The 15094-nt window shown below is 57.3% G+C and overlaps 1 protein-coding gene across 3 annotated transcripts in view; it reads right to left on the bottom strand.

Annotated features, from left to right (window-relative positions):
• Positions 1–14588, bottom strand: part of FOXP4 (forkhead box P4) — a 42006-nt gene extending 27418 nt beyond the window's left edge. For 2 of the 3 annotated variants that reach the window (XM_085210201.1, XM_085210203.1), the window contains exons 1-2: positions 14001–14587; positions 1426–1624 (exon numbers count right to left, since the gene is read on the bottom strand). In XM_085210201.1, coding sequence (XP_085066327.1) covers positions 1426–1608 — 183 coding nt within the window. In that variant the 5' untranslated portion in view covers positions 1609–1624; positions 14001–14587. Of the gene's footprint in view, positions 1–1425; positions 1625–14000 lie in introns of all 3 variants that reach the window. The other variant, XM_085210202.1, reaches the window with a different exon arrangement.
• Between the last annotated feature and the right edge of the window lie 506 nt (positions 14589–15094).

Genomic DNA, 15094 nt, shown 5'->3' with positions numbered 1-15094 from the left:
AGACAGCAGCACCCAACAACAGGGGCTGGATGCAAGGCCCTCATAGAGCACCTAACGGCGCACAGCTTCCTGCCCAGGGATATCGTTCCTGACCCTGCGGGTGCTCAGGAATACGGATGGCTGTGGGGACGTCACCTCCCCTCCCCAAGTGTGGCACTGCAGATGGCGTTTGGTTTTGTTGTACCCGACCCTCTGCCTTCAGAACTCCACATGCCAGGTCAGAGACACTGGGAGCCCTAAAGGAAGAGAAGCAGAAGGGTGACACTTGGGGACAGTGACGAAATTTGGGCCAAGAGGTGAGATTTGGGCAAAGAGGTGAGATGCAGCCCGGGCCCTCACGCACTGTGCACCTGTACGGGTGCAGCCAAGAGCACAGCGCCGTGCAGACCCCCATCTCCCCCTCCCCGCAGCTCACAGCACTTTGCCTGCACAGGGCTGCATGTCCCCGATCCATCCGACGTGCAACTCGGGGCCGGGGAGGGGAGCGAGGCGCTGGCAGGGTGACTCGCGGGAGCATTACACGCATGATTACCCTTCAGAGCAGGGGAACAGGGGCTTAACTGCGTGCGAAACGGCTGTTATTCAGGTAATGGATTTACAGCACTCACTACTAAAGTATCAGACACAGCAATTTTTTACAGCTTTCACGCTGGAATTTATGGCTCAGGGAGGCGATCTCCATACGAGGCAGGGATCATTGCCTTATTTAGTATCCAAGGAGGAAAATTTACGTTTTCTCCAAAGTTTGTTTAGAAAGGTAACCTGCAGGCACACGGGGATGTGTTTGCCACCTCCAAGGTGCACACGTGTGTGCCAGGATGGAGTGCACACACACAGCTCCATGCGTGTCTGCTGTGCACGTGAGCTTCATTCATCTCAGTGCACTCTGAGCTCCCAGCACTCACCCAGCTGGATGGGCTGAAGCAGAATAAACCTGCTCCTGCTTTACTGTCCGTGGCCTTCGCTTTATTCCTAAAGCCTTTCTCCTCCTCCTCGTGCATTGCGCCCAAGGGGTCCAAGCCTGCAACCCCTCCCCAGCACAGGCAACTCTTCCCTGCAGAGCACAGCCAGGCTGCTGCCAGAGCTCCGTCCCTCTAAAGGTGTGTGCAAGAACCAGGCTTGGTGCGACCCATCTCCTGGAGCAGCCCTGGGGGTGAGGGGTGGGCGCGCACAAATGCTGCCCCAAACCCAAATATCTGGAGAACCTCACGACAGAGCACGCAGAGAGGTTGTGGAGTCACCGCGGTTGGGGATATCCAGAAGGCAGCTGGCTGCAGAGCTGGGTGGCAGCTCTGGGCATCCCTATTACAGCACAACGCCAGTTCCGGGTGTCCCTATTAGAGCAGGACTTGGGACAGCCAAACCCAGAGGTCCCCACCACAACCCCGTGCCCAACACTGGGTTACCCACGCGGATCCTTCCTACCTGCTGCTGCTGGAAGTGCAGGAGCTCCACCGGGCTCAGCTCCCCGTTGCTATCCCCGCTGACAGCCCCTTCCCGGCCCCCGCCGCCGCCCCCGCCCCCGTCGGGCTGGTTGCTGAGGCTGCTGACCCCGTTCTGGCCGGATGGAGCGGAGCGGATCGTCTCCGAGGCGGATTCCACCATCATGACGTGCTAGAGGGACCTGAGGGAGAGGAGAGAGCGGAGGGTGAGAAGACAGCGTGACCCCCCACCTCCAGCACCCCCACCTCCAGCACCAGGATGTGAGAGTTTATCACAGGTTCAGAAATGACAAAATATTTCATTTTGAGGTGAGGGAGACGGCGCTGTCGCAAACTTTCAGAATGGCTGGAGGAGGCCACACTACGTGATTCCCCCTAAAGATCCCAGCAGTGCTGGCACCTTTCCGTAGGGCATCACAGCACTTTCCTGCAGGGCACACAGCCTGGAAGTTTGCTGCTGTGTGAGCAGGCGGAGCTGGGCACAAAGCAGAAGATGCAGCAGCAGTAGTCAGAACAACCTCCTTAAAGATCACAGAACCATGGGATGGTTGGGTTGGAAGGGATCCCGAAGGCCCTCCTGCTATGGGCTGGTTGCCCACCACCACTGCTCAGAGCTGATCTGCAACAGGAGGAAATAAAGCACGAGGGACGGGGACAAGAAATACCATTTTTCCCTTTTTCTTCTCTTTTTTCCCCCAACCCCGCCCCAAAAGACAGCAAGACAAACCGCGAACAACATAATTGCTGAAATGTGGCGTGTAATAATAGCTATTCAGGAGCTGATCATTCATATTAAACAGGGTGAAGCAAGCTTCTCATTTGCATGTTTGAGATTATATGCATTTCAGAAGTCATTTCCGCAGGGTATATGACTGACATTAATTCCCAAGTGGGGCTGCCGGCTCTCTGCACCTTGAGTACAGGGAAGGTGCATGGGGAGAAGTGCACAGGGGACACTGCATGGAGACGCTCCAGGGCATGGGGATGTTGCCTGGGGGATGCTGCAACTGCTGCAAGGGGATGTGCGTGGAGGACACTGCCTGGGGATGTGCGTGGGGACACAGCAGCAGCCCTGGGACAGCTCAAGCTGAGCAGCTTCCAGGGATGCTGCCTGCAGATGCTGCATTAGGAGCAAAGCAGCCAGGAAAGCTGGAGCTCCGTTTCCTCCTGTTTTGCCCCAAAAGCAAGAGTCTTTAGAAAAATTCAATTTTTTTGCTGCTTTTCTCACTTTCCTACAGAAAACTCTGCAGTGTTGGACACGTGCAGCCACGCAAGGAACCCACAGGTCCCGCAGTCACACGGCCTCACTGCAGCCAACCCCTCAGCAGGATTGAAAAAGAGAGATCTGACTTTTATACGGAGAACAGCAACATCCAGAGCTACAACAGGAAGCATTAAAAAAAGGCCAAAAAAAGAAAAAGGAAAAAAAAAAAAAAAACCAACAACCCCCAAAAAAAGAGTTTTGGAAAGGATATCAACTTTCCTGGCCATGGGGATGAGTCGATGGCGAGAGCTGCTGGGAAATGGGAGGAAATCTCTGCAGTGAGGAGCTGTAGGGATGGGATGGAGTGGGATGGGATGGAGTGGGATGGGATGGGATCGGGTGGATTGGGATGGGGTGGGATGGGGTGGGATGGGGTGGGATGGGGTGGGATGTGGTGGGGTGGGGGATGGCCCCATCCCCGCGATGCAAAGTCTGCAGCCCGGATGGGACGGAGCAGCACTGTGCAGGAAGTCATAAAAGCAAGCACTCGTCGTAATGAAAATATTTCCATTCATATAAAAGTTTTACAAAACCCGATAGAAAAAAAAAGATAATAAAAATGATGACGGCGAGGTCTGCGCTTTTTTTCCTCCTTTCACTGAAGCGTGCACCTTCTGCAACGAAAGCTCCCCCGGCCTTCAGCAGTGCCATATGGTAACCAGAGCATATTAATTACCGTCGTTTTTTAATTAACAATCGCTTAATCTGAGCAGCAACATCTCCCTGACATCCCGACTTGCCGCTAACCCGCGGTGTCTGCGCCATTCCTTTCCACCGACACCCCCAACACGCACACCACAGGCATGGGACCGGGCTTTTCCAATTAACACCTCCGAGCTCTGTAATTAACGCAATTAACAGCCTGATGGACACACAGAGCGTGGAGGGGATGGAGCGGTGGGCGCTGGGAGGAGGGATATGGCATCTATGGGGTGGCTGTCCCCAGCCCCATGCACAGCAGTGGGAACGCTCCGCGGCCGCCCCAAATCCGAGGCAGCCAGGATTGCTTGGAGAATGGCTTTTTACCCTTTAATTAACACATAAACACATGGAAATGTGGAAAGGGGATTAAAAATAAAAGTCCGGGGGAGCTAAAATGAATCTAAAGCATTACTGGAAATTAGAAGAGATTTAAAGGACCGAGGATTGGCTAAGCCTGGGCACCGCTTTAATGGGATCGCACCTCCAGGCGCTTTCATCTCCCACTTTCATCTCACTCCCAGCGACTCCTCCGGGCAGCACTGAGCACTGCACGCTGCCCATGGGCTGCATCACCCCAGGATCAGGGCATGGGGTGATGGGGCAGCACTCCCCATCGCCAGGGACCGAGGGGGGATGTCCCCAGAGGGTCACCCAACTGCTGGCTCGACCCGGACCAGGCGCACCTGGAGACACGAGGATGCTCCAATTGCACCCAGTAATGCTCCAGCTGCACCCAGTGATGCTCCAGCTGCACCCAGTGGTGCTCCACCTGCACCCAGTGGTGCTCCAGCTGCACCCAGCGATGCTCTGACTCCGTATGGGGGTTCTGCCCCACTTTTTGGGACCACCCAAGCCCCCCAGAAAGGTCAGGGCCGGGCACGTGGCTCCATGCCACGTTTCCCTCCGTTGTGCTCTTGAAAAGATTAAAAAAAAAAAAGACAGAGAGAGCCCCACTCCATCTCATTAAGAAAGTAAACACAAGAGCCGTCTAAGTGTCTAATTAAGCTTCTAATTAGTCCCTGCTTGTTACTAATGCAAATTAGATTACGCCGCTTAACTACAGCATGTCCACAACACCCTTGTTAATTGCGGCCTTTTGAAATTAAATTACTCCCTAATTAGCATATCAAAGCCATTGATTCGGAGCCAGGAAAGACGAGGGCAGGAGGAAGCCGAACACCAAGTTTTGTTAATCAGGGACCTCTAATTAAATAGTGACTCGGTGCCTGGGCCTCAGTCAACCACTCAGGGGAACCCCAGTGCCACCCATGGGCGCCCACCATGGGGCAGGGGTGCAAGCATCCCACACTGGGTACCCACTGATGCTCATGGGTGAGTGTGGGGTAACCTACAGGTGCTCATGGTTGGGCTTAGGATTTCCTACAGGGTGGGTTTGGGACACCCCACAGGCGTTCATGGATGGGTTTGGGGTCCCTACAGGTGCTCGTGGATGGGTGTTGGTGTCCCATAAGTGCTGACGGAGGGAATTCTGGGTCCTCCACAAATGCTCACGGAAGGATTTGGGATCTCCCACAGGTGCTTGTGGATGGGTTTGGGATCCCCCATAGGTACTCATGGACGGGTTTGGGATCCCCCATAGGTGCTCATGGATGGGTCTGGGATCTCCTAAAGGTACTCATGAAAGGACTTGGACCCCCCTGCAGATGTGCATGGAAAGATTTAGGATGTCCCACAGGTGCTTATGGATGGGTTTAGGGTCCCACATGAGTGTGCATGGAGGGACTTGGGGTCCCCAGCAAATTCTCATGGAGGGATTTGGGATCCCCTACAGGCAGTCATGGGTGGGTTTGAGGCCCCCTGCAGATGCTCATGGATGAGTTTGGGATGCCCTCTAAGAACTCACGGAGGAAATGTGGGATCCCCTGCAGTAATCATGGATGGGTTTAGGGTCCCCTACAGATGCTCACGGATAGAGAGATGGTCTTCTGAGGTCCAGAGTGAAGGTTTCAAGTCCAGAGTGACAGAGGGGCCCAAAAGCAGCAGTGCTGGGACGCAGCAGAAGCTCAGAGAGAACCAACACTGATGCTGGATGCAGAACAGGGCTGGAGGGGAGCAGAACTCCGACACAACCGCCTGCAGCCCCTCTGCTCCACGCAGCAAAGGGAACCACACCACACAGCACCCCAAAGCCCTCAGCACCCCAAAGCAGACAGTGGGGCCAACTGTGGGACCCCAAACCCAAACCCACCGCATTCACTGTCAGGAGAGTTCAAATGGAGCCGGCGCCGAGGTTTTCCTGGCTCAGTTATTTAAATATAGAACTGGGGCACTCGGGAAGTTTGATTTTATAACTTTTTCTTTCTTTCTTTTTTTTTTTTTTTGCTTAAAGAGGTGGGAAGGTGAAAAAAAAAATAAAGGGACGAAGATTGGAAAAGTTTAATAGAGGGAGAAAAAGTCTATTTAAAAAAAAAAGACGCGGGCAGATCCATCTCCGGGGATGGAGCTGAAATATTAAAGAAAGGAAAATCACTGCGGAGACAGAGGAGGAGAATGGAGCGGGGCGAGGGGAAGGAGCTTTTAATTGAAAAGAGGGAGATTCAAATGAAATATCCAATATCCAGCAAAGAAAAGGAAGAAAGACGGACCAAGGCTGCTCCGCGACGCCGGGAGATTGCTAAAGCACCAAGTTTCTTTTCTCTCCCACTGTAAGTTATAGGAAAGGGAGAACGAAAAAAGGGTATTTTGTACTGGAGGAACTGTAGAGAACGGGGGAGGAGGGACGGGGGAGCGGGGGGAGCGAGTTTTATTCATTTATTTTATGAGATGGTGAAAATAAGGAGGAGCAGGGCCGAGTTTTTATAATGTCACAGCGTTCAGAAGCAGCGGCAGAAGGGGAAGAGAGGGGGAAAGCAACGGGAAGGGAAGGGCCGGCACAGCGCCCACCGCACCAGGCTCTCTCCCAACGAGATTCAATTAATTGATAACAAGAGGCATCAAATTAATTTCTCAAGGATGTTAGATTTTGATGAAGGCAAAAAAAAAAAAAAAAAAATCTCTCTGATTTTAATCGGGGCGGCGTTTAAAAGGCATAAATGAATATCCCTTTCTAATCATCCGAGGAGGCACCGAGCGGTTAACGGGGAAATTCAAATCGCTTAATTAGGGGGGGCTTTGCTTTTAAGGAGCTTTATGAAGAAATTATTTGTAAAATGGTTTCTTTCAAGGCCCCTCAACCCCCCCAACACTGAAACACACGCACTTGTGAGCGCACATCCCCGAGGTTCGCTGTTTGAATAGAGACCATTCCCGTCACAATCTAATTAACAAAAACGATAACGAAGCGGGTGGGGGGAGAAAGAAAAAAAAAAACCGCAGGGAACAACAACAAAAAAACCCCACTCCAAACTCCTGGGGGGAAAAAAAGAAATTAAAGAAAAGCAACGGGAGGAAAACGCGCGTGTCCCACACGGGCTGAGGGCTGCACGGCGCTCAGCAGCGGGGCACCTCTGCTGCAAAACCCCATGAAGATAATTAACGGCACCTCCGAGCGCTGCTCCCCAACGGGACCCGGCTGTGTGCAGCTGTGCCAGTGTGCACGGACACACACCTGTGCACCAAACAGCACGTCTGGGCACACGGGTGCACGTACATCTGTGCTCATATGCGTGCATAGAGACTTCTGCTCAGGTGCATGGATGCACACACTGCGCACGCACACCTGTGCTGTTGTGCACAGACAAACACTTCTCCTCACATGCACAGATGCACACACCCGTGCTCATGTGCACTGTACTGCAGCCCCAGCTGTGTCCCCACGCCCGCACGTCCCGCTGTCAGGATGCATTGCTGCGACACCAGCATCTTGCTAAGCGTTGCCCTGCAAATGCAGGCTGGGGCTTAAGTGTCTTCCTTCCCGCACAACACATGTGCCTCTTTGCTCCCCATCACCAACAAGCACATGCAGCAGGGACATGCAGCAGCACCTGCATGCAGCATGCCGTGCATGCACACACAACGTGCAAATCCCTCCCCTCCCTCTGCACCTGAGAGGGAAAATGCCCACAGGTGCTCCAGCACAGTGCCCAGCTGCACGAGGGAGAGGAGAGCAGCAGGGAGGTGTCCGAGGTGAGAGCCAGGAGAAACACACCACTGCAGTCCTGGAGCTGCAAAGACTTCACGGCAATTATTTCCGTGGTGGGAAGAACGTGGATGATGCAATTTTTGTCCCAGACTTGGTGATGGTTGCGCAAAAATTCACCCAGAGAGCACTCTCCCCAGCACAGCGCCTGCTGCACGCCGATGCTTTCCACTTCGAGTCCCATCTCCGTGTGGTTTCCATCCAGAAATTCTGCCACTCATGAGGAGAGAGAAGGAAAAAGGCAGCGGTGGAGCACAACTTTCCCTGAGCACCTCCTGCTCTGCAGCACTATGGCTATGGTGCCCCAGTCGTGGCAGCACTGTGGGTCAGGCAGAGCACAGGGAGCTGTGCTGAGGGACTGCACTGCCTGGGTGCTGCACAGTGCAGGCAGTGCTCCTGACAACGGGAGAACCCAAACTGCTCGGTGTTGGGGTGCGCAGGCAGTGCTATGGGCAGTGCTGTGCCGTGCACACAGCGCCAGGTACATCCTCACCGCAAAGCACACCTGGCAAAGTGTGGGGGCTTCTCCCCTTCACAAGGATATGGGGCGCACCAGGGTGAGGGGGTGCAGTGGGATCACGGCACGTGGGACCCCACTGCCCACCCTGGGGTGAGCGAGAGCGGGCGGCCACAGTACAGTGCTGTGGCATCACTGCCAGCACCGCAGAGATGGGGCAGGGCTGCAGCCCCCACCTGCCCCAAAGCTGCATCCACTCCTGAAGCATGGGCAGGGTGAGAGATGGCCCCCCTTGGAAATGGTTTCCCCCCGAAGCCACTGGTGTGTGCCAGGCACTGAGCCGCACTGCTGGGGTATGCGGGGAAGCAGCAGGGCAGGGCACATCCCCCTTCCTCAGGGCACGTCCCAGCAAAGGGACGCTGCACAAAGCACTGACTCCAGCAGGGATGACCCCTCTGGTGATCCCCATGCCCCAAGCCCTGCTGGGCACCTGCTAACCCCAACCCTGCTTTGAAGCCACTTGCTTCAATGCCCTTGCATCATAGTGAGGATGGGGCTGTGCTCCATGCCACCTGCAGGGCTCACGCACTGTTTGATCCTACAGCCCCAAGCCTGACCCAGATTTAGGCCACAGCTCTCCCTGCCATCAGAGCTGTTTGTGCGGGCTGCAGCCTGCCGGCATCAAGGGGAAACCTTCAAGGGATTCACAAAGAGATCCTAAAAGCAGAATGCGCCACGTTAAGTATCAATAAAATCTGCTGAAAAGGCGAAGCGCCAACAGCCTGAATGGAGCAACCTTTGGGGAGGATCCAGAGACCCCCGAGCTCCTCACCCCAGGGCAGCAGAGCCAAGCTACGACCCGACGCATGGAGCAGAGCACTGCAGCACAGCCAACCCCAGCAGCACCAAAGCGCAAACCTCCGCCTGCAGACAGCAACAGGGGAACGCGTGCGGCTGCGGGAGGGAAGTGTGGCCCCAAATCCCAGTGTGGGACTGCCCAGGCACACCTCACCCAGTGCTGGGGGGTCGGGGCTCCTTCCCCATTTCTCTTCCTCTTCGCAGTTCTGATGGGCACAGTGGCTCCATGTGATGCATCTCTGCTGGTCCAGCACGCGGCACCGGCGCAGGACGAGGTGTGCTGTCAGCTCCCCATTATCCATTTTCCCCTTTTTTCCCTGGTTCCCACCTCACACCTACAGCCCAGCCCTGCTTCTGCTGCAGCCCCCTTGCACACATCTCCCAGCGTGGTGTTCATAAGTGCTGCGGCTTCATCCCCACCCAAACCCATCTCAGCAGAAGTGGTTTTTGCAGCTGTGCCCTGAATAGCACATTTTCAAAATCCACGTTTCCTGCCACAGGAGCTAAAGGACTTTGCCCCCCACATGCTTCATTTTCTCTCCCTGCCCCATCCCCAGGAAGGTGAACATCACTGCGCTCATCTCCCACCTCGGAGCTGTGCGCTGCTGCGGGGAGCTGCCACCCCAGCACTGGGCACACGCAGGATGGGATGCAGGGCTGTTCCCAGGGCAGAGATGGAGGAGATGCCTCAGGCAGAACACACACTGCCACAGGTTTGGGGTTTGCTTGGGCACCGCTGCCCTGCTCCACTTCCACATCGTTCCGGCATTCTGTGCAGCCCCAAAGCCAGCACAGCCCCTGCACAGGGCGAGGCTGCAGGGTACCACCAGGACAACAACACGAGGTCTCTGAGCCAACCTCAGGTTTTGTGGCAGCCAATCTCTCCCAACGCACAACACACACAGCTCTGCTGCTGTCTATGCACACAGGCTCCCAACAACAGCCTGAGGCCCCGAAGCCCTCTGCTTGCGTACAGCGGGGCTGAGGATGCATCTCCATCCTTGTTCTACCACTGGGGCTGACAGCAGCTCCAGGACTACCTGGCTTGAATGGAGTCACCGTGCTGGCAACCCCATCCCAGGGCACCCAACGCTTCCCCAGACCATCACCACACACCTCAAGGAGCCACAAACCCACTGCTGGGGGGAACCGGAGCGCATCCCCGGCACCAGCCCTGCTGTTCTCCTTCCCTACATAACCCACCTGCCCGCCCAGCCCAGCGGCTGCGTCCCTGAAACTGAGCACACCTGTGACATGGAATGTGCGAGCTCCTCAGGGGTGGTCCTTATGCAGAACACACGGACAGAGGGCAGACCCCCTCACAAACTGACAGGAAAGCAGCAATAAGAATCACTCACCGAACCCTATGGTGTGCAGGATCAACTCCGTGCTCACACACAATGAGGGGCAGGCAGGACTGAGCTGGGCTGTGGTGCTGGGCAATGTGTGACTGTTCTGCATCCTATGAGCCCCCCAGCACAGCCAAACCATCCCGACCCAATAACCCCAGCTGTGCAAGGAGCTGGGCAAGGTGCACGGCAACGCGCTGCTTCACTGCCTGCTGCCCCGAGCTGCTCACCGCCCAGCACAGCCCCACGGCCCAGCAGAACCCCTGGAAGGGAGAAGGGGGGGGTCCCTGTACCACCTCCCAGCACAGTCACGTGCAGAAGCTTTGCCAATGAGGCAGAATAAACAGCTTTCAGATCGCCTCCAAAGCGGGGCCCCCGGCGGGGTTTTCTTTTCCCTCTCCCCCCCCCCCATCCAGTACGTCAAAAAAGATTTTTATTTTTGGTGCATGTTTTCACAGCTGCCTGTGTACCTGAAAGGAATCTTCTCCCCCTCCTCAAAAACAAAACAACAACAACAAAAATAAAACAAAAAAAAGTTTTATTACTGCACCTTCCACACTTCTGATAAACGCGTGCAGGCAGAGGAGCCGCAAGAAACCCCTTCTGCTTCTCAGTCATGCTCTGCTCTGCTTAGAAATAAAATACATAAAACAAACAAAAACCAGAAACACCACCCCAACCCCACCACACCACCACCCCGAGGTGCTGCTCGGACCCGATTCCTGCAGCACAGCAGGACTCTGCTGGAGCACGAAGCTCAGCGCTGCTCCCTGCCAATGTGCGGGGATGGGGAGCGCCGAGCTGAGCCGACGGCTCCGAGCACGCGGCCAACGCAGCTTTTATTTTATTGTATTTCACTTTTTTATCCTTTTTTTTTTTTTTTTTTTTTTAATAGAAAAAATGGGGCTGAGCCAACCCGTGCCCAGCAATGCTGCCGGCACTATAACTCGGCACAGCCCTGCACGGACATCCCCGGCCCAGCTCGCAGCTCCCGAGCACAGAGCGCACAGCCGCAGCATCTCCTCTCGCCCCATCTCCCCCCCCGGACCTTCTCACTCCCAAACGCGTTTCCCCGCAGCGCTCCGATCCCCAGCAGCGCTCCCCGCTACCCGCGGGCTTTACATCGGAGCACAACTTTGCAAAGCGATTCCAGTCCTGAGCAGCATCACAGCGAGCGGCGCAGCCCCGCACAGCGCCCGCAGGACCCGGCCGTGCGCTCACATCGCCGGGCTGCGCGGCGGGTCCCAGCCCGGGGCTCCGCTCCCCCCACCGCTCCGTCCCCAGCTCACGGCTCAGCCGCAGGAGATGGAAATCAAAGCGGACAGCGCAGCGCAGCGCAGCAGATTCCCGGCGCTCACTCCTAGTGGGGCTGGGGGCTCTGCTGGAACCCTCCCCAGTCTGCAGCCATAGCGCTCCGGGCTCCAACAGAGCCCGGCAAAGGGAAAACATCCCGCAGGAGAGGAGTCCTCCTGAGCCCCCGGCACCGACAGACACAGCCGTGTGCTACGTTTAAACACGGCTGTATAAAAGTCATGGATGAGGAGGGAGGACGGAAAATTAGTGGGGGTCTCAGCAATGCCACCCTTTTCCCAGGTGGGAAGGGGGGGCGGGGGGGGAAAGGAGGGAAGGCCACGACCCCAAAGCGCACCTTTACGCCTTCTCCTTGCACCTTCCCTCAATAAAGGCACAGCCCCAACGCTCCCCTTCCCCACACACAGCGCTGCCAGGACCTTGCTGCTGGGGGGCACCTCCTGAGCCCGGGATGGGGGATTTTCCCTATTCCTCCTCTGCCCCAAACCCAAATCCAGGCTCCATGCAGCAGCTCAACAGAATTCACTGCACCCAGCAATGCACGGGCTGAGCAAACACGGAGCCAGGGGGGCCCCAACAGCAACCCCCCCCAGTAATTAATAAAACCACATACACAAACAGAGCAGCCCCCGAACCCGGCCCCACTCACAGCCCCACACCACGCACAGAATTTCACCCCACGGCCTTTCCCTGTTGTTCATCTAGATTGAAATGAGGAAATAATATAATAAAAAGAAAAGAAAAAAAGAAGGGGGGGAGGGGGGAAGGAATACGAGAAATGTTACAAACCCGCTTATTTCTCCATCCATCCACCCACCCACCCCCGGGGGCTTGTTGGGCTTTAGACTTGAAGGAAAGGTGGGAATTCATAAAAAGAAAGAAAGAAACTCCGAGTCGGGTTTTACAGGAGCCCCAGAGCTCTGCTTGTGGGGAATTGAGGGGGGGACAGCACACAGACCCCAACAGATCCCACTGCACTGCACTGATTTCCCATCACACAGCGGAGATTTTTAACACAAAGAAATACATTAATAATAATAATAATAATAATAATAATAATAATAATAATAATAAATTTTTTAAAAAAGTAATCTTACTTCTGGTTCGGCCAAGCTTTTAATACAGAAACTAAGAACTAATTATTATTATTATTTTTTTTATTGCTTTACAACGTGCCCGGTGGCTCTGGGAGGAATGGAAGAGGATTCCTTCAGGGCTGTGCAAAGCAGAGCGGCGCCCAACGCAACTTTACCCCCCCAGCACAGCACGGAGTGTTCTGATTTACCCGAATCAAAAGTGCACGGCGATGGAGGGGGAGAGGGGGAAGGAGAAGAGGAAACAGTTCCGCGCTTTGGGTTTGGTCGGTGAGTTTTTAAGAAAAGGAAAAAAAATAAATAAATAAATAAAAAAATCTCCAGCTGGAAAATGAAAAGCCGACCGCGCTCCACTTGTTCTCTCCCGGCGCTGCTCCGGAGCGCTCCGCCGACTGAGCGGCCGTCCCCAAGCAGCCGTGTGACACCGGCGGGGAAGGACCGAGCCCCCACCCCCCCCGTACCCCGCCGGGATCCTTCGGGCGGGGCTGTCCCACCGCGGAGGCGATGCAATGTAACCCCCCGGCCCCATTCCCTCCCTGCAGCCCCTCCGGCGCACCGCCCCGACGAACAAAGGCACCGAACCCCGAAAGCCGCCGCACCGTCCCCCCCGCCGGCCCCAACTTGCGGGGCTCTTCCGCAGCCTCCCGCAATTTAATTATTGTTATGTTTAATCATTTTTTCCAGCTCTCCCCCCCTCACCTCGGAGCGGTCCGACGGCCACGGGTCGGGCCCGGCGGTGCGGTACAAAAAGTTGGGGCCGCTCCGCTTGGAGTTCTCGCTCCCGACCGAGGGAACGGCTGCGGGATGCGGAGGGGAGGGAAGGCGAGGGGGGGTGGAAACGGTGGGAAGGACAGGGGGAAAAATAAATAATAATAATAATAATAAAATGATGGTAATTAAAAAAAGAAAAAGCTCTCAAAGCGGCCGGCGTGAAAACTGCGGCGAGCAACGGAACGAAGGGGGAAAACGCGAAGTCCCAACAAAGGAGCGCGGCGCGGAGCGGTGGGGGCTGCGGAGCGGATCGGGCCGAAGGGGAGGGGGGAGCGGGCACGGGGTCAGCTCGGAGTCCCACTCCCAAAACCCCCCCCGCTTCTTTCTCCTCCGTTGCCGGCGGGGAAACGCCTGGGGGGGGGGGGAGGGAGCCCCCCGCCCGCCCCCGGCACCCGCACACCCGAACTCTCCCCCACACACCGAGCGGAGCCCCCCGAGCCGCCCCCCTCCGCCCCGCACTCACCGACCCCGCTCCCTCCGCCTTTGTCCGAGCGCCGCACAAACTTCCGAGCGGCGCGGAGAGGGGCGGGGGGGGGGAAGAGGGGGGGCCGTGCCCGCAGAGTTCCGGACCGCGGATCCCCCCGAGCCCCACACCTGCCAGTCGCGACGGGGCAGGGGGTCCCGCGTCGCCCCCTCGCTCCGCTCTCACCCACCTGATCGCGCAGAGCGCGGGCCCGCGGCGGGCATGCGGCCGCACCGCCTCCTCCTTTTCCTCCTCTCCTCCTCTTCCTCCCCACCGAAAAAACTTCGACGGGGCGGCCGCGCCGGGGCTGCTGACGGCTTTAGGAGCGGAGCGCCATGGCGGCCCGAGCGGCACCGGCACCGCCGCCGCCCCTGGAGCCCCGCGGCGGCTGCTGGGCTGGGCTGGGCTGGGCGGCGCCGCGCCGGGGCCGTGCGGAGCGCGGGCAGCCCGGGGCCGGGCCGGGGCCGTTCGCTCCGCGCTCAGCTCCGGGGCTCCGCTCGGCGCGGCGGCGGTGGCGGCGGCGGCGCGGGCGCGGCGGCGCGGGGCGGGCGCCGGCCGCCCTACCATAGTTCCTCTAAAGCAGGTGCAGCCGCTTTCCCCGCCCGCCCCCCCCACCCCCCCGAGGAAGAGGAGGGAGGAAGGGGGGAGCGCGCCCGCCCGCCGCTTTGTGTGGGGGAAGCGCCGTCCCCACTCGCGTGCGCCCGCGTTTCCTGGTCGCGGTGCCGCCCCCACCTCCCCCTTTTTTGTTAATTAGTGCCCGCGTTAATTGGTCGCCGCCGCGTTTGGTCTCCCGGTGGAAAAGCGTTGGAAGGGAAACTGAGGCACGGGGCGGAGCGGCTCCGGAGGCGGCACGGGGGGGGGGGGAGGAGGGATCCGCTGTGCGGAGGGAAAAGGCGAGGGGGTGACCCCCGCACCCCCCTCCCCGCCCCCCAACGCCTACCCACCGGGCCCCGACCCCCACCAGAGCACCGACTCCCCGCCGCGGCAAAGCGGCCGAGCCGGCATCCATCTGCCGCCCCACATCCGGACTGGGGGCCCACACCCCAAATCACAGCGCGGTGATGGGGACCCACCTCCCCCACACCCCCCCCAAATCACAAAATGGCTGTGAGACCCCAAACCCACCCTGTTCGGGGCCGGGACTGGGGGGGAGCTCTGCCCCGGGGGCAGCTCAGCAAATCTCACGTGGAATCGGGGGAAGAAACTGTTCTGCAAAGTGCCGAAGTTTGTTTCAGCAGCACCAACGTGGGAGCGCTGCTCGTGCTTCAGTGGACATCGATGGGC

The sequence above is a fragment of the Meleagris gallopavo genome, chromosome 28 (assembly GCF_905368555.1).
Source record: "Meleagris gallopavo chromosome 28, MGAL_WU_HG_1.1, whole genome shotgun sequence".
Lineage (NCBI taxonomy): Eukaryota > Metazoa > Chordata > Aves > Galliformes > Phasianidae > Meleagris > Meleagris gallopavo.
This window is presented reverse-complemented; position numbering and strand designations above follow the sequence as displayed.